General features: G+C 44.3%; 1 protein-coding gene across 4 annotated transcripts in view; it reads left to right on the top strand.

Annotated features, from left to right (window-relative positions):
- Positions 1-26046, top strand: part of RD3 (RD3 regulator of GUCY2D) — a 78326-nt gene that overhangs the window by 38861 nt on the left and 13419 nt on the right. For all 4 annotated transcript variants that reach the window (XM_056568251.1, XM_056568250.1, XM_056568249.1 and 1 more), the window contains exon 2: positions 13180-13494. In XM_056568251.1, coding sequence (XP_056424226.1) covers positions 13199-13494 — 296 coding nt within the window. In that variant the 5' untranslated portion in view covers positions 13180-13198. The remainder of the gene's footprint in view (positions 1-13179; positions 13495-26046) is intronic.

Raw genomic sequence — 26046 nt, 5'->3', positions numbered from 1 at the left:
GTTCACCTGTGCACTCCCTATGTATACCTCACTTCCCCTGCACTCCCTCGCCGGATCTTGTTGCCATCGTGCCAGTGAAAGCGTTCCCTTGTGTGTTCCTAGCCTGTGTTCCAGACCTCCTGCCGTTGCCCCTGACTACGATCCTTGCTGCCTGCCCCGACCTTCTGCTACGTCCGACCTTGCTCTTGTCTACTCCCTTGTACCGCGCCTATCTTCAGCAGTCAGAGAGGTTGAGCCGTTGCTAGTGGATACGACCTGGTTACTACCGCCGCTGCAAGACCATCCCGCTTTGCGGCGGGCTCTGGTGAAAACCAGTAGTAACTTAGAACCGGTCCACTAGCACGGTCCACGCCAATCCCTCTCTGGCACAGAGGATCCACCTCCTGCCAGCCGAATCGTGACATTCCTGTTCCACATGTCTAATGCATAATATCATATGTATAGTTAGTTATTCACTTGTGATCACAGAAGTTTTTTTTTTTAAACCCCTTCCAGAACAGGGTATTCTTCAACAGGAAAAGTGCAGCAGTTTTTATAATATGCTAGTTTAGGAACTACCATATAAAGCACTCACTTTATTAGGTACACCTTGTTAGTTTCAGGTCAGACCCCCTTTTGCCTTCACTCTTCATGGCATGGTTTCTTCAAGGTGCTGGACACATTCCTAAGAGATTTTGCCCCATATGGACATGATGACATCACACAGTTCCTCTATATGGACATGGTGACATCACACAGTTCTTCCATATGGACATGATGACATCACACAGTTCCTCTATATGGATATGATGACATCACACAGTTCCTCCATATGGACATGATGACATCACACAGTTCCTCCATATGAACATGATGACATCACACAGTTCCTCCATATGGACATGATGACATCACACAGTTCCTCCATATGGACATGACGACGTCACACAGCTCCTCCATATGGACATGACGACATCACACAGTTCCTCCACATGGACATGATGACATCACACAGTTCCTCCATATGGAAATGATGACATCACACAGTTCCTCCATATGGACATGATGACATCACACAGTTCCTCCATATCGACATGATGACATCACACAGTTCCCCCATATGGACATGATGACACCACACAGTTCCTCCACATGGACATGATGACATCACACAGTTCCTCCATATCGACATGATGACATCACACAGTTCCTCCATATGGACATGATGACATCACACAGTTCCCCCATATGGACATGATGACACCACACAGTTCCTCCATATGGACATGATGACATCACACAGATCCTCTATATGGACATGACGACATCACACAATTGCTCCATATGGACATGACGACATCACACAGTTCCTCCTTATGGACATGACAACATCACACAGTTCCTCCATATGGACATGACGACATCACTCAGTTCCTCCATATGGACATGATGACATCACACAGTTCCTCCATATGGACATGATGACATCACACAGTTCCTCCATATGGACATGAGGACATCACACAGTTCTTCCATATGGACATGATGACATCACACAGTTCCCCTATATGGACATGATGACATCACGCAGTTCCTCTGTATGGACATGATGACATCACACAGTTCATCCATATAGACATGATGACATCACACAGTTCATCCATATAGACATGATGACATCACACAGTTCATCCATATGGACATGATGACATCACACAGTTCCTCCATATGGACATGATGACATCACACAGTTCCTCCATATGGACATGATGACATCACAGAGTTCCTTCATATGGACATGATGACATCACACAGTTCCTCTATATGGACATGATGACATCACACAGTTCCTCCATATGGACATGATGACATCACACAGTTCCTCCATATGGACATGATGACATCACACAGTTCCTCCATATGGACATGATGACATCACACAGTTCCTCCATATGGACATGATGACATCACACAGTTCCCCCATATGGACATGATGACACCACACAGTTCCTCCATATGGACATGATGACATCACACAGTTCCTCTATATGGACATGATGACATCACACAATTGCTCCATATGGACATGATGAAATCACACAGTTCCTTCTTATGGACATGATGACATCACACAGTTCCTCCATATGGACATGATGACATCACACAGTTCCCCCATATGGACATGATGACACCACTCAGTTCCTCCATATGGACATGACAACATCACACAGTTCCTCCATATGGACATGATGACATCACACAGTTCCTCCATATGGACATGATGACATCACACAGTTCCTCCATATGGACATGATGACATCACACAGTTCCTCCATATGGACATGAGGACATCACACAGTTCTTCCATATGGACATGATGACATCACACAGTTCCCCTATATGGACATGATGACATCACACAGTTCCTCTATATGGACATGATGACATCACACAGTTCATCCATATAGACATGATGACATCCCACAGTTCATCCATATAGACATGATGACATCACACAGTTCATCCATATGGACATGATGACATCACACAGTTCCTCCATATGGACATGATGACATCACACAGTTCCTCCATATGGACATGATGATATCACACAGTTCCTCCATATGGACATGATGACATCACACAGTTCCTCTATATGGACATGATGACATCACACAGTTCCTTCATATCGACATGATGACATCACGCAGTTCCTCCAAATTCTGATCCTGTCATCTGAATGTCACAGCTGGAATCGAGACTCATCAGTCTTTCAGTCTTCCATTGTTCTTTCAGTCTTCCATTGTCTAGTTTTGGTGTCTGTGCAAATTGTAGCCTCAGTTTCCTGTTCTAAGATGACAGGAGTGGCACCCAGTGTGGTCTTCTGCTGCTGTAGCCCATCTGCTTCGAGATAGAACATGTTGTGCGGTCAGAGATGGTATTCTGCAGACCTTGGTTGTAACCAGTGGTTATTTAAGTTACTGTTGCTTTGCTGTCATCTCTCAGTCTGCCCATTCTCCTCTGAAATCAACAAGGCATTTCTGTCCACACAGCTGCCACTCACTAGATATTTTCTCTTTTGGACCATTCTCTATAAACTGTAGAGATGGTTGAGTGTGAAAATCCCATTAGAACAGCAGTTTCAAAAATACTCAGACCGGCCCGGCACCAATAACCATGCCACGTCCAAAGTCACTTAAATTCCATTTCTTTCTCATTTTGATGCTCCATTTTTAACTTCATTAAGTTGTCTTGACCACATCTACATACCTAAATGAATCAAGCTACTGCTGTGTGATTGGCTCGCTAGCTATTTAGACCATGTTTTAAAAAAAGGAACCTGGCACCGCCAGCACATTCAAATACACAGGATCAGGCAATGTAGCTTTCAATTTGGCTGACCCTCTTTGATGTCCTGCACTTAGGTGATCCAAGCAATATCAGTCAGCGTGGAGAAGGTAGAATAATGGAGATTTCCCCCAATTATGTCTTCTGTCTTGCTTTATTAATTAATGAATAAATTAATGAATACATTTTTCTATATTTTAACATACAAAAATAGAAAGAGGGGGATGGTGTCAGGAAGTAGACGGGGGGGGGGGGGGGGGGGGAGTTGACTTAGACTACAGCCGTTTCACGCCCTGCTGCACTTTGTCAGATGAGTGATGTACAAGTTATCCTTTTGGATTTTTTAAAAATGACTGATTGAATTTTATTTTTGTAGATTTGATTAAAACAGGTTATATAGTGTGAGATGTGAATGGTAAGTATACAACAATAAAAGATAATGTGGAAAACTGTTTTGTAACCATCAGTGTTGTCATTCACTGACAGCAAACAGATATTTAGAAAATTGTGAGGAACTGAAACATAAAGTATATTAGATAGTTGTAGAACTTCCCATTATACACAATGAATTTTATATAAAACTAGAAAACCATCCACAATAAGGAAAGGCACCGAGAGACATTAGACAGTTGTTATGTCCCAGTACGGGATATGCATCTCACAGTCCTATCAGCTTGAGTCCCTGCAGGCCCCCAGGGCTCACCTGCACTGTACCCCTATAAACTGTGTAATTGTATATTATGTGTAAAGGACCTTTGATATGGTCACATGGTTATTAGTCACATGATAATAGTTGTCACATGTTAAAGTCACATGTTTTGTTACCCAGAGAGCACCAGGTGACCAGATGACCCGCAGCTAGCCTATGAGCTCCTTGCCTTTATAAGAGGGGGAGGTACTACAATCTCTCTCTTAGATCCTGAGGTCAAGTCCAGTCCAGACGTCTCAGAGCCAGTGTCCAGCACATCTGAAGGCCTCAACCTAAATTACAGCCACAAGTCAGTAAATCAAGTCATCTCTGTCTGCTGTCACTATCTTCAGTCAAGTCAAGTCTATTATAGTCAGCGTGGGTGTCCTAAAGTCTATCAAAGTCAGTGCAAGTCCCAGCAAGCTGCAAGGTCCCCTGTGTTACTGGTCACCTCTCTGGGATCCTGGCCTAGCTGTAAAGACTGTACAATCTGTCTACCTCAGTAAAGCTACCATTAACCCTGACCTGACCTTGGACTCTTATTTGCCCTGCCTAAGGCTGCATTCACATCTCGTTTTTGCAATACGGTTGCCGTATCCCGTTTCTGTCCAAAAAACGTATGTCTCCAAACCGGACCGAAACGTATGCAACCGTATATGCCTCCTCACGTTTTTAAACCGTATACGGTTTGAAAAACGGATGTGCATTTGCAAACGTTTTAATACGTTTTCCGTGAAAAAAAATGGATACAGTTTTATGTTTGTCAACATTTTAAATAAAGTTCTTTTTTTTTATTGAATTTCCAAAGAAAAACAGTATTGTGCAAACTGGATGTAACTGTGCGCACATACGGTTCAATACATGTACATGTATAAAAAGAGGCATGGACTCAAGGGACAGGGACATAATACTCCCCCTTTATAAAGCATTGGTACGGCCTCACCTGGAATATGCTGTTCAGTTTTGGTCGCCTGTTCATAAAAGGGACACTGCGGAGTTGGAAAGGGTGCAGAGACGCGCGACTAAACTAATATGGGGCATCGAACATCTTAGCTATGAGGAGTGATTAAAGGAGCTACAATTGTTTAGTCTTGAGAAGAGACGTTTAAGGGGGGATATGATAAACGTATATAAGTATATAAATGGCCCATACAAAAAATATGGAGAAAAACTGTTCCAGGTTAAACCCCCCCAAAGGACGAGGGGGCACTCCCTCCGTCTGGAGAAGAAAAAGTTTAGTCTAAAGGGGCGACACGCCTTCTTTACCAAAAGGACTGTGAATTTATGGAACGGTCTACCTCAGGAACTGGTCACAGCAGGAAAAATTAACAACTTTAAAACAGGGTTAGATACATTTCTGGAACAAAATAACATTAATGCTTATGCAGAATTATAAAACTACATCCCTTCCCCTTATCCCCTTACACCCTTCCCTTGAATTCCCTGGTTGGACTTGATGGACGTATGTCTGTTTTCAATCATACTAACTATGTAACTATATATGTAATACGGTTACCATACAACTTCATTTTAAAATAACCGTATACAGGATGGATACGGTTTTTGACCGGGACACAAAACCGTAGTAGACTACGGTTTGGTGTACCGCTAGAATCCGTATAAACCCGTAAATGATGCAAAACGTACACAACCTGATGCTACGGTTGGCATACGGTTTACAATGAAATGTCTATATATACGGTTTGCAATACGGTTCAATTTTTTTCAAGTAAACCGGATACGGCAACCGTATTGCAAAAACGAGATGTGAATGCAGACTAACTAGGACTACCGTTCGGGTGGTTCTCGGTTAAAATCTCGCCCTGGCTTCACGAACATTTAGAGGTTAATGTGGTGGTCGCCTTTTGGATGTGGATGGGGTGGTCAGGATGTTGCTGTGCAGGTTATAAAGGGTGCTATTAACCCTTGTCAGTCGTGACGCCAGGGTGAGGGTTAAACGCTGTATGTCTTGGCCTATCGCCACCCTTCCCAAGGACGATAGGTGTTTGCTGAATAAAGTATTGTGCACAACCAGAGCTTCACTGAAAACTTGCATCAACTTTTACTGGAGATTTTCTGTAACATGCGAACATACAAACAGTCTTTGTAACAGAGTCTATAAATAGCTTGGCTGAGATTGACCGTTGGTTGGGACTTTGAGTAAGTTCTTTAGCTTGTAGGGATTTAGTATGCGCAGATCCGCTGGATATGGGGTTAAGTTTAGGTCCAGGGTCCTTGCCAATAATTACAGAGAATTGATAAGAACTCACTGTGTAATTCAGCCGAGGCCGCAAGGCTTTGGCCTGGTAATTGTCGTTGTAAGTTGCGGAGGTCCTACCTCATTCAGTGACAGCAACCCCAGAGAGAGAATAATGGCCGCAGCTCCCTTATATGGGCAGGGGCTGGCCGTTCCAGGATTGGTCCACGCCATCTGTCAATCAGCCTCACATAGTATTGTGGGTATCACATGGCCTATGAACCTCCAAAGGTCCTTTGCATTAACCATAGAGACTAAAGCCTTGTCACGTGACCCGCAGGTCCTGCGACGCTAGCGCAAGGTAAGTACACTTTCTATATACATTTATTTACATTTAATTGTGCAATATATTAGTTATCTAAGGGGTGACTAGGGGAAGACTAAACCTGAGGACCCCACGGTTACTAGGAACTCTGACTTTGGGGACCCATACCAAGGTACTGTATGTAATACGGTACCGGGACACCACATCAACACCATCTGCCCCTGGGCTACAACATCTGCCCCATACACCTCATCGCACCGGCGTGGCCCACCACACAGTCATTTCTGGTAATTCAGGGCCGATCTTACACAAGTCCTGTGCTAAACTGGATTGAAGATTTGCATCTATTAGCCCTTTCAGGGACATGACTGCAGATGTGTCAGACACTAATCTTCCCGGCCGATGGGGATTTATGGAGCTGTTATCCGTCAGCTGACCACCTGCCGCCTGACACGTATCTGTCTTATACAGATGGCAAACGCAACATAACATTTCATTTTAGTCTCTCGTAATTCTCCAGACAAATCATGTAATCTGAACGCAATCTGAATATCACAAGGAACTTAACCCTTTCCTTCTTTGTACATGCAAAATGTCAATCTCTTCTAAGTGGCAAATAAATATAAAGAACTAGGGCAATCCATAACCCGGCTCACACAAGGAAGTATTGGTTTAGGTAAGGGCTTCACAGCCTGAAAATATGCTTTAAAAATGTGTGTCTACCACAACCATGAGGCTACTTCAATGCTACTCTTAAACAACCTTCAAAAAGAGAATTCAGGGAGGAACTCACTGCAGATCAATCTAGCCTGTTTTTTTTTTTTTTTTAAATCAACTGGTGCCAGAAAGTTAAACAGATTTGTAAATTACTTCTATTAAAAAATCGTAATCCTTTCAGTACTTTTTAGGGGCTGTATACTAAAGAGAATCCAAAAAAAGAAATGCATTTCCTCTGATGTCATGACCACAGTGCTCTCTGCTGACCTCTGCTGTCCATTTTAGGAACTGTCCAGAGCAGCATATGTTTGCTATGGGGATTTTCTCCTGCACTGGACAGTTCCTAAAATGGACAGCAGAGGTCAGCAGAGAGCACTGTGGTCATGACATCAGAGGAAATGCATTTCTTTTTTTTCTTTTTTTCCCTCTTTAGTATACAGCCCCAAAAAAGTACTGGAAGGATTAAGATTTTTTTAATAGAAGTGATTTACAAATCTGTTTAACTTTCTGGCACCAGTTGATTAAAAAAAAAAAAAAAGGTTTCCACGGGAGTACCCCTTTAATTTGCGGTGCAAAATGGTTACATGCAGGGACGCCAAACCAGCACAGACAGTTGAGGTTACAGCCGTTTCACGCCTATCCAGGCGCTGAAGCGCCTGGATAGGCGTGAAACGGCTGTAACTTCACCTTTTCCATGTAAGGTGGGGGTTTGACTTCTGTTACCCCCAAAATTGATGAATATTATGGGCCGCAAATACCCGTTCTTGGCCATGATGAATTATCCCTCTGGCTGCATTGGAAACAGCTCAGCTTTTATTTTTCTTCTTCTATTTTTACACTCCCATGTGAGTTTCCTACTCAGAGCTGTATTTACATCTCCGGAGTCTGCTAGTAATATTGTGATCAGCCGGAGTAGTGAGGATAAAAGTCCAAAGATGCCCAATTTATTATCGGAGGCGACCAAATGTAATATAAGTATTCTTCCTGTGATTGTGAAGCATAGAGCAACATCACATATATGTATTAGGTGAAGACCGCTATACCAACTCCAACTGTGCAACTATAATACAACCTGGACCAGGCACCATATCCTGGACCACACACCTCATTTTAGTATGCGATTATGAGAAACAGGATTCTCTGGTCTAATGAAACCAAGGGTCAACTTTCTGGCCTTCATTCTGTGTCTCATATCTGGAAGAAACCAGGCACTGCCCGTCACCAGGGCCAGACTGGGGCTGAAAAACAGCCATGGAAATAAATGTATACCAGCCCCACAGCACTGGTGCCAGCCAATGGCCCAAATGTATATAACAAAGTATTGAGATGAACTTTTGTTATTGACCAAATACTTATTTTCCACCATAACTTGCAATAAATTCTTAAAAAATCAGACAATGTGATTCTATAGATTTTTTTTCTCATTATGTCTCTCATAGTTGAAGTATATCTGTGATGAAAATTATAGGCCTCTCATCTTTTTAAGTGGGAGAACTTGCACAATTGGTGGCTGACTAAATACTTTTTTGCCCCACTGTACATATATATATATATATATATATATATATATATATATACACACAGTATAGATACCTACATACAGACATACAGTATCTATATCAATCTGTCTATATATATATATATATATATATATATATATATGTATAGTTTTTTTTATTGACAGATAGATGGGTAGATGAAAGATTGATAGACAGACATATATGAGATAGATAGATAGATAGATAGATAAATAGATAGATAAATAGATATGTCACAGAAGGAATCCAGCACTACTTTGCCAAATGTTTCAGTGAAATGGTACCAGCACTCCTCTGTGCTCACTCCTGTCCTACCAGGCTGCAGCATGAAAACAGATAGGAGGTTGTTACACTCAGGGAGGAAGTGAATGCATGGTGAGTAAGGGCAGGCTTAGCTGAGCAGTGGATGTCAGAATGAGTGAGCAGCATAACAGAGGGATATGTGAACCAAATACAGAAGCTAGACACGTAAAAATAGAAATGTAAAGCCTCTGCATGACTTAGTGAATAACATGTATAAGCATAATTTTTTTTCTGTGATATGACAGGTATGCTTTAAAGGGGTACTCCACTGGAAAACATTGTTTTTGTAGATCAACTGTGCCAGAAAGTTAAACAGATCTGTAAATTACTTCTATTAAAAATCTTAACCCTTCCAGTACTTATCAGTGCTCTCTGCTGACAACTCTGTCCATTTTAGGAACTGTCCAAAGAAGGAGCAAATCCCCATAGCAAATCTATCCTACTCTGGACAGTTCCTGACATGGACAGAGGTGTCAGCAGAGAGCACTGTGGTCAGATAAAAAGGAAATTCTAAAAGAAAAGAACTTCCTCTGGAGCATACAGAAGCTTAGAAGTACTAGAAATAAGATTTTTAATAGAAGTAATTTACATGTCTGTTTAACTTTTTGCCATCAGTTTATTTAAAAAGAAAAAAGGCTTTCCAGTGGAGTACCAGGGGTATTGCCGTGGGGAAAAAAAATGTAATTTTAAAACTGGTGCCAGAAAGTTAAACAGATTTGTAAATTACCTCTATTAAAAATCCTAATCCTTCCAGTACTTATCAGCTGCTGTATGCTACAGAGGAATTTCTTTTTGAATTTCTTTTCTGTCTCAGAAAATAAATTTAATAAGAAAATAACTTCCTGTGGAGCATACAGCAGCTGATAAGTACTGGAAGAATTAAGATTTTTAAATAAAAGTAATTTACAAATCTGTTTAACTTTCTGGCACCAGTTGATTTCTAAAAAGTAGTTTTCCACCTGAGTACCCCTTTAAGTTATATTAATAATTTAATTTCTTTAGATTTGCCATTCTAAGATCATCTGATAACAGGCCCTGGACACTTGTTCGTGTAGTGAACACAGAAAGAAAGCTCAGATATATCTATATATATCAACCATAGAAATCCCAGATTAAATCCAATTACCTGGAAAACAGAATCCCTTCAGACGCTAACCCACAAAGAAGCTTAAAAGACTGTCTCTATCGGCACTGTCTAGTAAACTAGGTCTAGTATAGTCCGGGAGAAATGTAATACTGGAAAAAGGGGGTTACTTGACACAATCGATGCCCTCGATCTGAAGTTGAAATAGAGTACACATAAAAAATGCGGCCATACTGTACAAATAAACAATGGTGCACAATGAATATACCTATAAAACAACAGCCAGTGTGCCCCTGATAACAGCACCATCAGATCATGCCAATCATGGCGCCATCGTAGCTCATAAAGTGTTGCTATAAGCAGTACCAGCTGAGTGATACCTATACAGAATGGTTCCAACATAGTGTAGTGGTATAATTTGTGATAGTTGTGGGCAGTAGAGTACTAATAGTTCCAACCCTGATAGTCTTGGTTGATGTTGGCTAATATGTTTGTGGTGACATTGGGCTGCAAGATATAATTGTCAGGTCGTGACACCAGGGCACCGTTAGCCTATACACGGTCTGAGGTGGAGACAGTTTCTCCTGGGCCAGGCACAGGGCAATAAACACACCGACGCCGGGTTACGGATAACTGTCTTTTACTGAGGCAGGTGTAGATGGTACAACAGTCACAGTATGGAGCAGAGTAGAAGGGATGCAGTGTAACCCTTGGGAGCCCTGTTGCCTTGCTGGGACTTATGGTGCTTTTCACCCATTTGAATTAGATAGACTTGAAACTTGGAGATTAAAGGAGTACTCCAGGATAAGAAAACGTATCCCCTATCCTAAGGATAGGGGATGAGTTTCAGATCGCGGGGGGTCCGACCGCTGGGGCCCCCGTGATCTCCTGTACGGGGCCCTCGGCTCTTTGCCGAAATAGCGCATTTCGACCACCGCATGATGTGGCGGCCGACACGCCCCCTCAATACATTTTTATGGCAGAGGCGGAGGCTGCTGATTGCAGTGCTCCGTCTCTCCCATAGAGATGCATTGAGGGGGCGTGTCGACTGCCGCGTTATGCGGTGGTCGGACACACCCCCAGGCCACTGACTGTCGGGGCCCCGTTCGGGAGATCGCAAGGGGCCCCAGTGGTTGGATCCCCTGCGATCTGAAACTTATCCCCTATCCTTAGGATAGGGGATACATTTTCTTATCCTGGAGTACTCGTTTAAGGGATATCCCACGCTGACTAGAGTTCTGCTAAGGTCCAATTACTGACACCGCCAGGGTATGACTCACCAACTCCTGTCCGGGGGAAGACTTGCAAAATGTTGGGGTTGACTTGATTAAGAGCTTTTCTTTAGGCTTCACCTCACACTTCTTCCAACTCCTTTCCACACTGAGGCTCACATGGAGCTCTGCATAGCACAAGGTCTTAACCTAAACTGGTCTTATACTGTAGCAACTCCTCCCCACCCCTGCACAAAATACAGGGCAATTTGGGGGTTCCCATTGGGCGGACAGGGTCACCTGGTTACTTTGCATCTCCTCCTTAATGGTACAGTACATATACAATACAAGAATACAGTAAATACAGTAAAGTGCATAAACACAGTAAACAATAGAACAGTGGGCCCATCACAGGAGCAGCAGGCATGCCCGAAGAGATCCGCAGCCCACAGTAAAGCCTTTGGTGCTGGGACACCACATGTACATCTCTGGTGGTCTAAAGCAGTAATTTTCCAACTATGGCCCTCCAGCTGTGGCAAAAATACAACTCCTAGCATGCCCGGACAGCCGTCGGCTGTCCGGGCATGCTGGGAGTTGTATTTTTGCAATACTTGTAGGCAGGGACGTGCACACACAGACTCATAGACTCAAAAGTGGGCTTGAGCCCCTGCCCTTTTAATGCACCTGCCCTATAATGCCCACACTGATTGCACCTCCATGGGGTGATGCGGGTCCCATTCAGCTGACATGACTGCAGGAGGTCCCTTGCCTATGTAAGGTTTTTACAAACATTTTTTTTAATTAGAAGTGCCTTTTTTTCCGACTTGGGCCCCTGCCCCTCAAAATGTCTGAGCACGTCCCTGCTTGTAGGCCACAGTTTGAGACCCCTGGTCTAGTCATCATTAGTGATGAGCAGCATTGCCCATATTCAAATTCGCGATTTTTCCCCCGAATATATAGACGAATATTCATCCCATACGATGGTAATTCGTTCCAAATGAGCCATCGTTTGTCGAATCCATTGTATGTTGAGGGATTCGTGCAATGTAAAGTATAGGAAGCTGTACTCACCTGTCCCCGCCGCTCCGGACCGCGTCCCGCCGCTCCCGATGGTGTCCCCGCCGCTCCCGATGGTGTCCCCGGGCCTCCGCTGGGCTCTCCTGGTCTTCTCCGGTCCTCTGCTGGGCTCTCCTGGTCTTCTCCGGTCCTCTGCTGGGCCCTCCTGGTCTTCTCCGGTCCTCTGCTGGGCTCTCCTCGTCTTCTCTGGTCCTCCACTGTCTTCTCCGGTCCTCCGCTGTCTTCCGCAAGGCCTTACTGGGCCTACGTAGCGACGTCATTACACCGCAGCGTACGCCGTTCTTATTGGATGACGGGACGGCGTGCGCAGCAGCGTATTGACGTCACCGGATGGCCATCGTATGTCGATTTGATCATATGTCGGGGCCATCGTATGTCGGGGAGTCACTGTATTCGCAAATTTTGCGTATTCGTTATATTCGCATATGCGAATATTCGCATATTCGAGGAAGAAAACAGTGAGGGGGTGGTCAACTTTACTATTGGTTGCTAGGGATGTTGTTGATAACCTCTGACAAGTATATTTGCATCATTGTAATTGGCCCAGAAGTAAAAAGAAGGAATATGCGCATAAGCGGAAAAAAGTGAATATTCGTAATTTTGAATATATAGCGAATATATTCGCAATATTCGCGCCCAACACCAGTCATCACATAATCTTCTGCCATCCGGGTTATGATGCTAACAGTGTTCCTTCAATTCTTCATTCTAGGTTTAACCTTTGGGGAAGTATGGCGCTGACCTCCTGGTTTCGGTGGAATGAGACCAACCTGAGACTTTCCCAGAGAAACCCCGCCGACATGGTGGTGGAGACCTTGATGATGGAGCTGAGCTGGCAAATGAAACAAGCCGAGAAACAGCAGCGAGAGAAGGAGAACGAATACAGGAAGATTAAGACTGGGGTGGACTACAGCTGGCTGGTTAGTTACCCCAAGCATAGCTACGACATCAGCCCCATGGAGAGGCTACAGCTGGAGGACTGCTGCAGCACAATCCATCCATCCTACTGCGGACCAGTCATCCTCAGGTAAAGACTCATATTGTCATTGAACTTGGCTTCATATTATAATGGCAGCCATGATGTTGTTCTGGTTCCATCATTTAATGGATCTAAAAAGCACCCAATGGACCCGGTTGACTTATAATGGGGGTTGGACTGGGATCTGATATTGTTTCCGTCATTCCTGAAAAACATGATGCTTCTCTATGTTACCTACTAGGTCATGCAGATGCTTTACATGTCTTTTTTATGTGTCTAGCTTCTGTATTTAGCTCACAAATCCCTCTGTTCTGCTGCTCACTCTTTCTGACATCCACTGCTCAGGAAGGGACGTGTCCGAGGTAAGAACTGAGCCCGCCCTCACTTACTGTAATGTATTCACTTCCTCCCTGGGTCTGCTGTGCTGCCCTGGGTCTCTTCATCCAATCACTGCAGGCTGCTCTGTAGCCCCCTTCTCTCTGTTTTCATGCTGCAGTCTGATAGGACAGGAGTGAGCACAGAGGAGTGCTAGTCCCATCCTCACTTCCTGGACTTCAGCTGGGACAAAGATGACGCTGCAGCCAGAGAGGATTATGTTCTAGATGGTGGTCTAGTGGTCTCTCATTTTTTTTATAAGCCATGATTTCTATAAAAAGGAGATACATTTTTTATGAAGTATGTTAGGAAGGTTAATGTTTAATGTTTCATTGTGTTAAAAATTAAATTTTTTACTGCGATTTGCACAGCTGCAGTAACATAGCACCTTTTTATTCCATGATTTTTGGGAAAATGTAGCAAAAAATGCAATGTGTGAACACATCTTCAGGGGAGGTGTATGACTATTATATATCCTGATACCATAGAGATAGCAGCAGAAGCAGCAGTATACAGATAGGGGGAGATTTATCAAAACCTCTCTTGAGGAAAAGTTGCTGAGTTGCCCATAGCAACCAATCAGATCGCTTCTTTCATTTCTGAAAACACCTTTGAAAAAAGCGATGATTGGTTGCTATGGGCAACTCAGCAACTTTTCCTCTGGACAGGTTTTGATAAATCTCCCCCATAGAGTCTTAGGGGAGGTGTATAACTAATATACAGTATATGCTTATTTCATAGCGATATCAGCAGCAGTATACAGATAGAGCTGGAGGGGAGGCGCATAACTACTATATATCCTGATTACAAAGAGATAACAGCAGCAGTATACAGATAGAGTTAGAGGGGAGGTGTATGACTACTATATATCCTGATCCCATAGAGATAGCAGCAGTATACAGATAATGCTGGAGGGGATGTGTATAACTGCTATATATCCTGATCCTATAGAGATAGCTGCTGGAAGGGATCTAGTAGGTGATGATGTCATTTAGTAGTTTACAGGAAGTCAGACCCAGTACTGACATTCTATTGTGGCCATAAAGCACTGGAAGATTTGGGGAGTCAGACCGGATCTCATGACCAAGTTAGAGTAAAGAAACGCATAGATGCAGCTGTACTGGAATAGAAACAGATGGTGCTGTATGAACAGTGCAAGTGACGGCCCGCTCAGCCAATCATCGGCCGTGACAATGTCCCGCCACAACTGGTGATTGGCTAAGCAGCAGTCGCTTGCGCTGGTCCAGGAAGGTGGGGGGTGGTCGGAGCAGCCAATGGATGGGTAAGTAGACTAGGCCCAATACAGGAGATCGCTTAGACCCCCCATCCCCCCCCCCCACACACACACACAATCAGACACTTATCCCCTATCTTGTAGGGATAAGCATCTGATAAGTTTAGCTCCCCAGAATACCCCTTTAATGTGATGACCAGCTTTAGGACTAGCCATCCATATTGGATAAGAACAGGGGTGCAACTCCACGATCAGCTAATAGAAGAAGCCAAGGCGTCATGGTGAGTGCCGTGTTCCCTTTATTGTTTACATAGCACATCTCCATACATGTTATAGTGGCTGAGCGTGGTATAGCAGCTCAGTTTTAATTACTTGAGCTGCAGTACCAGTAACAGCCACTACAAAATATATGGAGCTGTGCCAAGTAAACAGTAAAGGGAAGGTGGCACTCGCCAAAACTCTTTGACCACCACCACCAAGCTGATAACGATGGCCTGTTCAAAAGATAGATCGCCAATATTAAAGTCCAAGAGAACCCCTGTAATGTATATTCAGACATGAATAAATCACCTTTCCTTTTAAGATGAACTTCTTAATACTCGGCTATTTATATCTCCAGTAAACAATCTATGATTCAAGAATCTTCTGTCTTGCAAATCATCAAGCCACAATTGTGGTTTATGATTTGCCAGCATTGCCTTGACAACCAAGAGTCGGGCATGGAGATGTAATATAATTTCTGCCAGTAACATCCTGGGAATGAGCGCTTTACTTTATATTCATCATAATAAATGCAAGCAGCCGTATCTTACAAAAATGCTCAAATTGTTCAATCTGGATAAAACGAACAGAACTGACACTAATAAAAATGTAAAAAAAAAACAACCAAATCATAAAAGCATAAATTTTATGTAAATTGGAGTAACAAAGTCTTAAAGGGCCACTAAGCAGCAGCTTATATGTCAGGGGTGAAAGGGTAGCAGTAACTGAGGGGCCCAACAGTAACTCATAAGAAGATACCAATATATTACAAATGGAATTTTGTTGGTAGGGGGCCTTGATTTATCATTTTGTATTTATTTTTACTCTTTACTGTTACAAGTAGCTGTAGGTTACTCCTCTGCTCTAGTTTACAATAGCTGGGCTACTTGCACACAGGGGAAAGGTCAGTGCTAAGGGTAAGTGCACCCTAACCCTTGCGGTGCCCTGTATATAAATGAGCATCTGTCCCTTTAAGATATCACTTTGTACACATAGCTCTTTTTCTACAGGCTCCCCATATCTTTTTAAATTACATTTGGAGCAGCTGCAGCGCTCTATACTATAAAGCTCTTGTAAGTGAGGACACTGGAGAAAATAATTGGTAATGAAACGCTTTTATGAAAGCCCCGGCAACTAGGATATGAAGTGAGACGGGTCGTGTAGTGAGAGGCCCCGCAGCTCTATATAATGCACAAAGGACACCCAATGACCCAGATATTATATCAGCTTAAGCACCGCACTTACATGACTGAACAACCTGCTACTGCACCATGTCCGATCTATCTGTGGTGGCCCAGTAGGGGAGGTGTTACTTCGTGCTCCTGCTGTCCTTCAGTGTCCCCAAGGCCCCCTGCACTTTTTTCCCCATTGTAAATATGTTTTACCATGTAAAGTGTTATAAAATGTAATGTTGCTTTGAGAGTTATACCATGTGAAATGTCACGCAGCCACCAAGTCAAGTCAAGTAAGCTAAAGTCACAGCTTTGAGTCAAGTCAAGTTAGTCCCTGTCATCTGTCAAGTCAGCGGGGTCTGCATTCAATTCTCCAGTCCTACTACAAGTCCCAGCAAGCCCTTAATGTCTCTGCATCACTGGTCACCTCCTTGGGCCCTGGCTGAACTGTATAGACTTTACCAACTGTCTACCCTCAGTAAAGCTACCGTTGTCCGTAACTTGGCGTCGGAGTCTTCATTGCCCCTGTGCCTAGCCCAGGATCCAGCGGTATACCTTTGGGTGCTTATAGGCTAAACCACGCCCTGGCATCAAAAATTCAAGGGGTTAATGTAATCTGCCCCTAGGGTAACAGCATCTGCCCTTCACCACACACCCCGCCACCACAACTTTTGGCATCACAAACAGGATACGGCCTTAAGCCACAAGTCCTCCCCCCCCCTAGTCTGAACTGTGTCCAATATTGTCTGCAAAAACCGCATGCCGATGCGATTTAAGTCTGCACCAAAAAGTGTATAGGACTTTGCAAGTGAAAAGTGTTTTACTCGTGTTATTTGCCATCGTGGATTGTAGAGTCGTTACCTGAATGGGTTAATTGGGTCCGGTGTTTCCCTTGCGTGCGAGCGGTCGCAGCTCCGCCCTGTCAGTCCCCAGCAGTGATGCCTCTCCAGCACATTGAGGAGGAACCAAAGAGCCACTCTCTGTTGCACAGGGGAAGGCTTTGCCGAACGGGCCAAAACAGGAAGTCCCCTGGGCGCAGCCATATTGTAGGTACCGGCGGCTGCGGCTGGCACTGCTGTCTTCTATCAAGCACCTGCTGCAACGCAGACTCTGCAAATGCCAACGATTACCAGTATCAAGTCTCCGGTGTCGGTAACTATCAGTGTCTGCAAGTCTGGTCGCAAGACAAATTACTACCGGGTACCTGCAAAATAGAGGGGGAGCATTCATTATAGTACTCCCATTAGCCAAGTCTAAGCCGCTGCAGCACTTCAGCAATTCTCTTAAAGGGGAAAGCACCTTATTCTTCTTAAAGCGACAGCGCACTCAAAATTCAACAAGATGTCAGAATCCAGCTCTCCAGATCAACCAGGCGACAGTGCCCCTCCATCTCAAGCAGCGGGATCAATACCTGCCCCAGCGGTCAGAATTTTGCCAGTCCTGCCTGCAGTCCACAGCAACAACCCTGGTGTTCCATCGTCTGCACCGGTATTCATGGGGAACCCTGTCCTCCCTACCTACAATGGAGACCCCTTCACCCTGAGGGATTTTAAAGAAAGGATGCAGAGTTTGTTTGTCTTTTACTCTTTCTCTCCTAATCAACAGGTGCAATTGCTCAAAGGACAACTACAGGGACCAGCATGAGAGGAAGTTCGCACCTGGCCAGCCTCCAAGAAGGCGACTGTGGAGCAGATCTTTAAAGGACTGTACCAGGTATTTGAGTCACATACTCCGTCAGAGGTACGTCTCCGACTGTATGAAAGGTGACAGAAGCCATGTGAGACCTTGAGAGCATATGCCGTAGCCCTACAGAATGCCCTAGAGACTGTTCAAAAATCAGATGGTATAACTCCTGAGCAGGGCAACAACGTGTTAATGAACAGATTTATTGATGGGACTCATAATAAGTGGGACAAAGAGGTCCAAAACCCCAACTTGTCATTCCCCACATTCAAGAGACTGGCTATCCAAGTGATTGAGTCCAGGACTGAGTTAGAGGAAGCTTGTCCACCTGTCCAAGAGCCATTAAGGGCAGTAGCCAGACTTATACCACCACCATGACAAGCCTCTGCCCCAGTGTCACCTGCTTTGCCAGTCACTCTAGCTTCAGATTTACAGAGTGTTAGGCAGGACATTGAACAACTGACTAAGGCTGTGAAGGAGCTTGCCACCCAGTTCGCCCCATCTACCATTGGAGGCATTGATAGATACAGGGTCACAAGTGTCTACTATATCTAAAAATGTTTTCTATCAGCATTGGGATGCTAGTTTATTGTGTGAACGGGTAGTTGCGGGTAATGAGAAACCAGTCCCCAGACATGGATACTGGAAGCCAACCATTCAGTTGGAAGAGCATGTGCTTAGCGAGCAGGGAGTGATTGTAACTAATGTGACAGACAAGGGGTCTGCTGAATTTATACTGGGGATGAACTTTATGAAAAACTGTGTTGTTGAAATAGTATATTCCTTGCATACTTCTTCTTCATATATCCCCTTCAGGCCAGTGGGCTGCGCAGCACCACTTGAAAGTTCTACAAGCAGAGCGGAAGTTTGCAAACAAGCAAGGTGAAATCTGCAGAGTTCGAGTACAAGACATCAGGTTGGTGACTTTGCAACCCAACATGGAGACCATCATCTGGTGTTGTGCGCATCCCGGAGTCAAGAATACAGACTATAAAGCCCTGTCGGAGCCTCTGCAACTAGAAGACCATCCTCTTGTCCGAGCTGCGAGAAACCTTGTCACCGTTACCCACGGAGAGTTCCAGTCCGGTAGTCAACCTGTCTGATGCTGCTACTGTGTTACTCATATACACCCCAGTAGCCCAGTTGTATCTCATAGAGTCAAAGGACATCTTAACAGAATGTATGTTGGCCCGACAGCGTGCAGCCCAAGTGGCTGAAGGATCCAGTACGAGTCCTCCTGAGCCCTGGAGGGCACAACTCCAAGTTGGAGACGACACTACCCCAAGGGACCAAGTCAAGGGAGTCATCAATGTCGCCAAAAGGTACAATGAAGCTTTGAGCAAACTCCCCACAGATTTCGGGCATAGGTCCATGATCCAACACTGAATGCTCACAGTCGACAGCCCACCTATCAAGGAAAGACACCGCCCGGTTGCGGCAGGCATGAATCAGACTGCGAAGAAGATGTTGGCCGACATGAAAGAGGCAGACGTCTTCCAAGAAAGTCAGAGTCCCTGGGCGTCGCCACCTGTCCTGGTAAAGAAAAAATACCCATCTGCTTCTGTGTCGACTATAGGAAACTGAACAATGTCACACATAAGGACGCTTATCCTATGCCAAAGATCGAGGAGTCACTCATAGCCCTCGGGTCTGCTGCTTACTTCTCCACTCTGGCCTTAACCAGCAGATATTGGCAAGTGCCCATGGCCGTGGAAGACCAGGAGAAGACTGCCTTTGTAACACCCAAGGGACTGTTCGAGTTTAAAAGTATGCCGTTTGGGCTATGTAATGCCCCTGCTACGTTTCAGCATTTGATGGAAAGGTGTCTGGGCCATCTACATTTTCTAAGTGTACTATTGTACCTGGACGATGTCATTGTGTATTCTAAGTCCTACCAGGAACACCTCAGTCATCTGTCAGACGTTTTCCAAGTCCTGATCAAGCATGGGCTGAAGATCAAGCCGTGAAAGTGTCACTTGCACAAACCTCAGGTACACTACCTGGGTCATGTTGTCAGCGCCGAGGGAGTCCAGCCCAATCCTGAAAAGGTGGAAGTTGTCAAGAACTGGCCTACCCCGTGCAGAGTGAAAGATGTCAGGAGCTTCCTGGGATTTGCCAGCTACTACTACCGCTTCATTCCCCACTGTGCCTAGATTGCGGACCACCTCATAGCTTTCTTATGGGGAACAGCAAAGGAGAACTACAATGGGAAACTACCTGTTGAATGGGCCAAAGAGCAAGAGACAGCACTCCGAGCTCTTAAAAATCTGCTGACAGAGCCACCCATCCTGGCATACCCAGACTACAGTCAGCCGTTTCGGTTACATACCGATGCCAGTTTTGAAGGTCTGGGAGCTGTCCTGTCCCAAGTCCAGGAAGGGCAAGAGTGAGTAGTTGCCTATGCCAGTCATAACCTGCGAAGAGCAGAGAAGAATGATGCAAACTACAGCTCATTCATGTTAGAGCTTCTTGTCCTGGTGTGGGCCATGACCGAAAAGTTCAAAGACTACTTGGCTTCCACATAATTTACTGTCTACACTGAAAATAACTCATTGGCCCATTTGAACACTATTAAGTTGGGTGCCATCGAACAATGTTGGGCTTCAAGATTCGCCAATTACACTTTCATCATCAAGTACAGAAGCGGCATCGAATGTCAATGCCGATATACTGTCTCGGATGACCCCCGGCGAGGAACCACCTGTCGAAGACGTGTGGCAGGACATGGAGATGTCCCCATTTTATTAACGGTTCATGAACCATAATGTCGTGACCACCCTGATTGATGGTGAACCCAGGTCCGAAAAGGTTAAAGAAAACCTGTACACCTGGAAGACTCTTCAAGATGAAAGTTGAGTCATGGGGGATCTGTTGGACTACCTTCTGGCGAAAAAGGTACCAACCCGTCTACGCCAGGAGTAGCTGAAACGTCTAACCAGTTGGTGAAAGGCCTAAACAGTTGGTCACGCTAGACCAAGTTGTCTCCTACACGGTCTGGGTACACTTATGCTCTCGCCATGGTGGATCACTACTCTAAATGGGTTGTCATTGTCCCCATCAAAGATCTTACAGCCAAGACAGTGGCCCAGATTTTCTACTCCAATTAGGTGCAAACCCTGGGGGGTCCGGAGTCTGTCCTAACAGACAGGGGAACCGCCTTCGAGGTCCAACTCTTCCAAGAGCTGTGTCAGTTCCATGACTGCAGGAAACTCCGGACTACTGCTTAACACTCCCAGGGGAATAGGCTCTGAGAGCGCATCAACCAAGTCTTTATCCACATGTTGTGGGCAGCCTCTGTTTCAAGACAAGAAGAGTGTCCCCGACTGCTGCCCGATCTACAATAACATAGTCCACTGTTCTACGGGGTATACCACTTTCTACTTGATGATGGTGCACCATGGACAGCTGCCTAACATTTGGGCTCCGAACATTTGGGCTCCAAGCTCTGTTCAACAACTCTCCGCAAGCCTCCCTGGAGTGGGTCTCTTACCACCAGAGAAGAATCCAAGAGGCCAAAGAAATTGTCAGCAAGAAGATGGGCGAGGCCCAGCAGAGACAACAGGAGGATTATAACCATCATGCTTCTGCCAAATTACTTCAGTTGGGCGATAAAATCTGGCTCAACAAGTTAGACTCTATCTGGGAGACGGAACCATACACGATGACAGCCGTACCCTATCCGGAATCTGATGTATACAAAGTACAAAAGTCTGGGTATGAGCCACCGGCTTTCAGACCTGTGAGAGAATATGTCCCAGTCGAGGGAATACACCCATCCATGGATTTCCCGATGTTTTCTCCAACTCAGCCTGCGATCTTCTGTGTCTCACCAACCCCGGGGCTGGTTCAGCCAATACTAGTCTCCACACCAGTCCTAGTCTTGTCACCATTGGTTCCGGCCTATACGCCAGTCTCTAGAGTACCAACTCAGTCTCCAGCCCCTCCAGTGTAGATGCCAGCAACTCTGGGTCCCACCAGCCCTGGACCAATAACCGCTCTTGAATTTGTCGAGGAAGAGTTAGCTGCAGCTTCAGGGGCTCCAAGGGCTCCTGAAGACGCAAGCGTTCCAGATTCCCCCGAAGTGGTGTTGCGTAGGTCCCAACGGTCGACACAAGGACAGATTCCCCCCAGGTACAAAGATTAACTCATAATGTAAAGTTATGTACCACTCATAGTCAGTTCACACATCCACACATATGCAAATAGTTAAGATAGGACTGTAACATTAATTGTTGTCCCAGTCCACAAGTTCTAAATATAAACAGTTATGTGTCTGTTTTCTCTCCTGTCCACGTGTACAAGGTAATCTACTGGCCAGAGGGTTCACTTGATATCTAGATAATGCACGTAGAGCGACATAATTGATAAATGTAAAGGTAACACTGTTGTATAGTGTAAAAATGTATATTGAGTTCAGCGGAGAACAGTTGAGAACCGAGGGGCCTCAGCAGCCAAGGCATTGTGTAGATAGGCTCCGGCAGCCCAATCCAAGAATCTATGTATATTAATATGTATATTGTTGTCTTGAGTGTCTACAGAAAGCAGTTACAAAGTAAAATTAACACCATATGTTTAAAGGGGTATTCCGGGAATTTTTTTTATTTGACTATGCTACAGGGGCTGTAAAGTTAGTGTAGTTCATAATATAGTGTCTGTACCTGTGTGTGACGGTTTTCTCACAATTCTTATGTGATTTTCATCCCAATATTAATTTTTACCAGCATACAAAATGACTGCTGTCTCGGATTTTTCCCAGCTTGCAATGTCCCTAGTCAGTTGATGATAGGGAGCCTGTCTGCTTCAATGGGTGGAGAGAGCAATCTGCAAGTAATGCAACAGCTGGAGGCACTCTGATTGAAAACCACAGGTCTGCAGCTCATTTATGTTTCAATGGGTGGGGTAGCTGATGTGTGGCAAGGAGGAAAATGGTATAATGGGATTTGTAGGCAACCAAGAAAACTGAAAACAGGAAATACAAGTTCAGCTAAAGCTAGCCACAGTGTTATGGTAATCTCACAGCATAGCCATATAGCCCAAGACAAGCGCAGATCCTTCCTGAGCATGTCCATTACTGTCTGCCAGGTACGTACTAAAATCACCTTATGCTGGATAACCCCTTTAAAGAGCATGTATGGACATTCACCATGCCACATGGACTCATCCTTATTTTGTTTGGTAATCAAGACCTGAGAAGGACATTGTGCATAAATGCCCCAGGAACTGTCACTAGACCTCAGTGGCCACTTCAGCCCTCTGCCCTCCAGGACTGGGCGTCAAGGATGACTTTAATTAAGAGCGGGAGTTTGTGATGGCCCAGTACGGGAGGTGTTACCCCGTGCTCCTGCTGTCTGGTCAGGCAGCCTCCTTCAGTGTCCCCAATGCCCCCTGCACTTGTTTCCCCATTGTAAATATGTTTTACCATCTACAGTGGGGATCAAAAGTATGGGCACCCCAGTAAAAATTTGTATTAATGTGCATAAAGAAGCCAAGGAAAGATGGAAAAATCTCTAAAAGGCATCAAATTACAGATTAGACATTCTTGTAATATGTCAACAAAAGTTAGATTTTATTTCCATCATTTACACTTTCAAAATAACAGAAAAAAAAATGGCGTCTGCAAAAGTTTGGGCACCCTGCGGAGATAATATCTTGCACTGCCCCTTTTGGCAAGTATCACAGCTTGTAAACGCTTTTTGTAGCCAGCCAAGAGTCTTTCAATTCTTGTTTGAGGTATCTTTGCCCATTCTTCCTTACAAAAGTCTTCCAGTTCTTTGAGATTTCTGGGCTGTCTGTCACGCACTGCTCTTTTAAGGTCTATCCATAGATTTTCAATTATGTTGAGGTCAGGAGATTGTGAAGGCCATGGCAAAACCTTCAGTTTACGCCTCTTGATGTAATCCCCCGTGGATTTCGTGGTGTTTTAGGATCATTATCCCTTTGTAGAAGCCACCCTCTCTTTAACTTCAGCTTTTTAACAGATGGCATCAAGTTAGCATCCAAAATTTGCTGACATTTTATTGAATCTATTTTTCCCTCTACTCGTGAGATGTTCCCTGTGCCACTGGCTGCAATACAACGCCAAAGCATGATTGATCCACCCCCATGCTTAACAGTTGGACAGAGGTTCTATTCATTAAATTCTGTTCCCCTTTTTCTCCAAACGTACCTTTGCTCATTCTGGCCAAAAAGTTACATTTTAACCTCATCGGTCCACAGAACTTGTTTCCAAAAAGCATCAGGCTTGTCTATATGTTCATTTGCAAAGTTCAAACACAGATTTTTGTGGTTATCTTCTGATGACTCTTCCATGAAGACCATATTTGTACAAGCATCTCTTTATAGTGTAATAGTGTACCACAACTCCAGTGTCTGCCAGATCATTCTGGAGGGATTGTGCAGTCAAACGTGGGTTTTGAATAAGTTTTCTCACAATCCTGCAAGCTGTTCTGTCTGATATTTTTCTTGGTCTTCCAGATCTTGCTTTAACTTTAGCACCCAAAATTTGCTGACATTTTATTGAATCCATTTTTCCTTCTACTCATGAGATGTTCCCTGTGCCACTGGCTGCAATACAACGCCAAAGCATGATTGATCCACCCCCATGCTTAACAGTTGGACAGAGGTTCTATTCATTAAATTCTGTTCCCCTTTTTCTCCAAACGTACCTTTGCTCATTCTGGCCAAAAAGTTACATTTTAACCTCATCGGTCCACAGAACTTGTTTCCAAAATGCATCAGGCTTGTCTATATGTTCATTTGCAAAGTTCAAACACAGATTTTTGTGGTTATCTTCTGATGATTCTTCCATGAAGACCATATTTGTACAAGTATCTCTTTATAGTGTAATAGTGTACCACAACTCCAGTGTCTGCCAGATCATTCTGGAGGGATTGTGCAGTCAAACGTGGGTTTTGAATTATTTTTCTCACAATCCTGCAAACTGTTCTGTCTGATATTTTTCTTGGTCTTCCAGATCTTGCTTTAACTTCCACTGTTCCTTACTTACATTCCGAACAGAGGATATAGACATCTGAAAACGTTTTGCTATCTTCTTATAGCCTTCTCCAGTTTTGTGAGCATCAACAATTTTCAGTTTCAGATTTCTAGACAACTGCTTAGAAGAACCCATGGTGCTAATTGTTGGGGCAAGGTCAGATGAGTCGGCATTTGAAACCTTTGAGATTGACATCACCTGGTCTTCCCAGATGATGATTGAGAACAATCCATGACACTGGAAGGTCTCAGCTTTGCAAAGGGGGCAGTGCATGCTATAAATTCTGCAGGGTGCCCAAACTTTTGCAGACGCCATTTTATTGTTTTATGTTATTTTGAAAGTGTAAATGATGGAAATAAAATCTAACTTTTGTTGACATATTATAAGAATGTCTAATCTGTAATTTGATGCCTTTTGGAGATTTTTCTATCTTTCCTTGGCTTCTTTATATACAGTAATACAAATTTTACCTTGGATGCCCAAACTTTTGATTCCCACTGTAAAGTGTTATAAAATGTAATGTTGCTTTAAGAGATATGTCATGTGATTGTGCCCAGGAGGTATCAGTTACCAGGTGATCCCAAGAGTGACCTATGGGCTCCCTGCTAGTCTCCCCCATATAAGCCCTGGGTGGAGCTTCTCTCTCTTTGAGCTCTGCTCTTCTGCTAAGCTGAGGTCCAGTGCAGTCGCCTAGTGTGTGTGTCCAGAATCTTGGAGGCCTCAAAGTCCAGTCCTGCAGCCACCATCAATTCAAGTAAGCTAAAGTCACAGCTTTATGAGTCAAGTCAAGTCAGTCCCTGTCATCTGTCAAGTCAGCGTGGTCTGCATTCAATTGTCCAGTCCTACTACAAGTCCAAGCAAGCCCTTAATGTCTCTGCGTC

This window comes from Hyla sarda, chromosome 3, assembly GCF_029499605.1.
Source record: "Hyla sarda isolate aHylSar1 chromosome 3, aHylSar1.hap1, whole genome shotgun sequence".
NCBI classification, from domain to species: Eukaryota; Metazoa; Chordata; class Amphibia; order Anura; family Hylidae; genus Hyla; species Hyla sarda.
The sequence above is the reverse complement of the archived record's forward strand: the minus strand, read 5'-3'. Positions and strand labels throughout refer to the sequence as shown.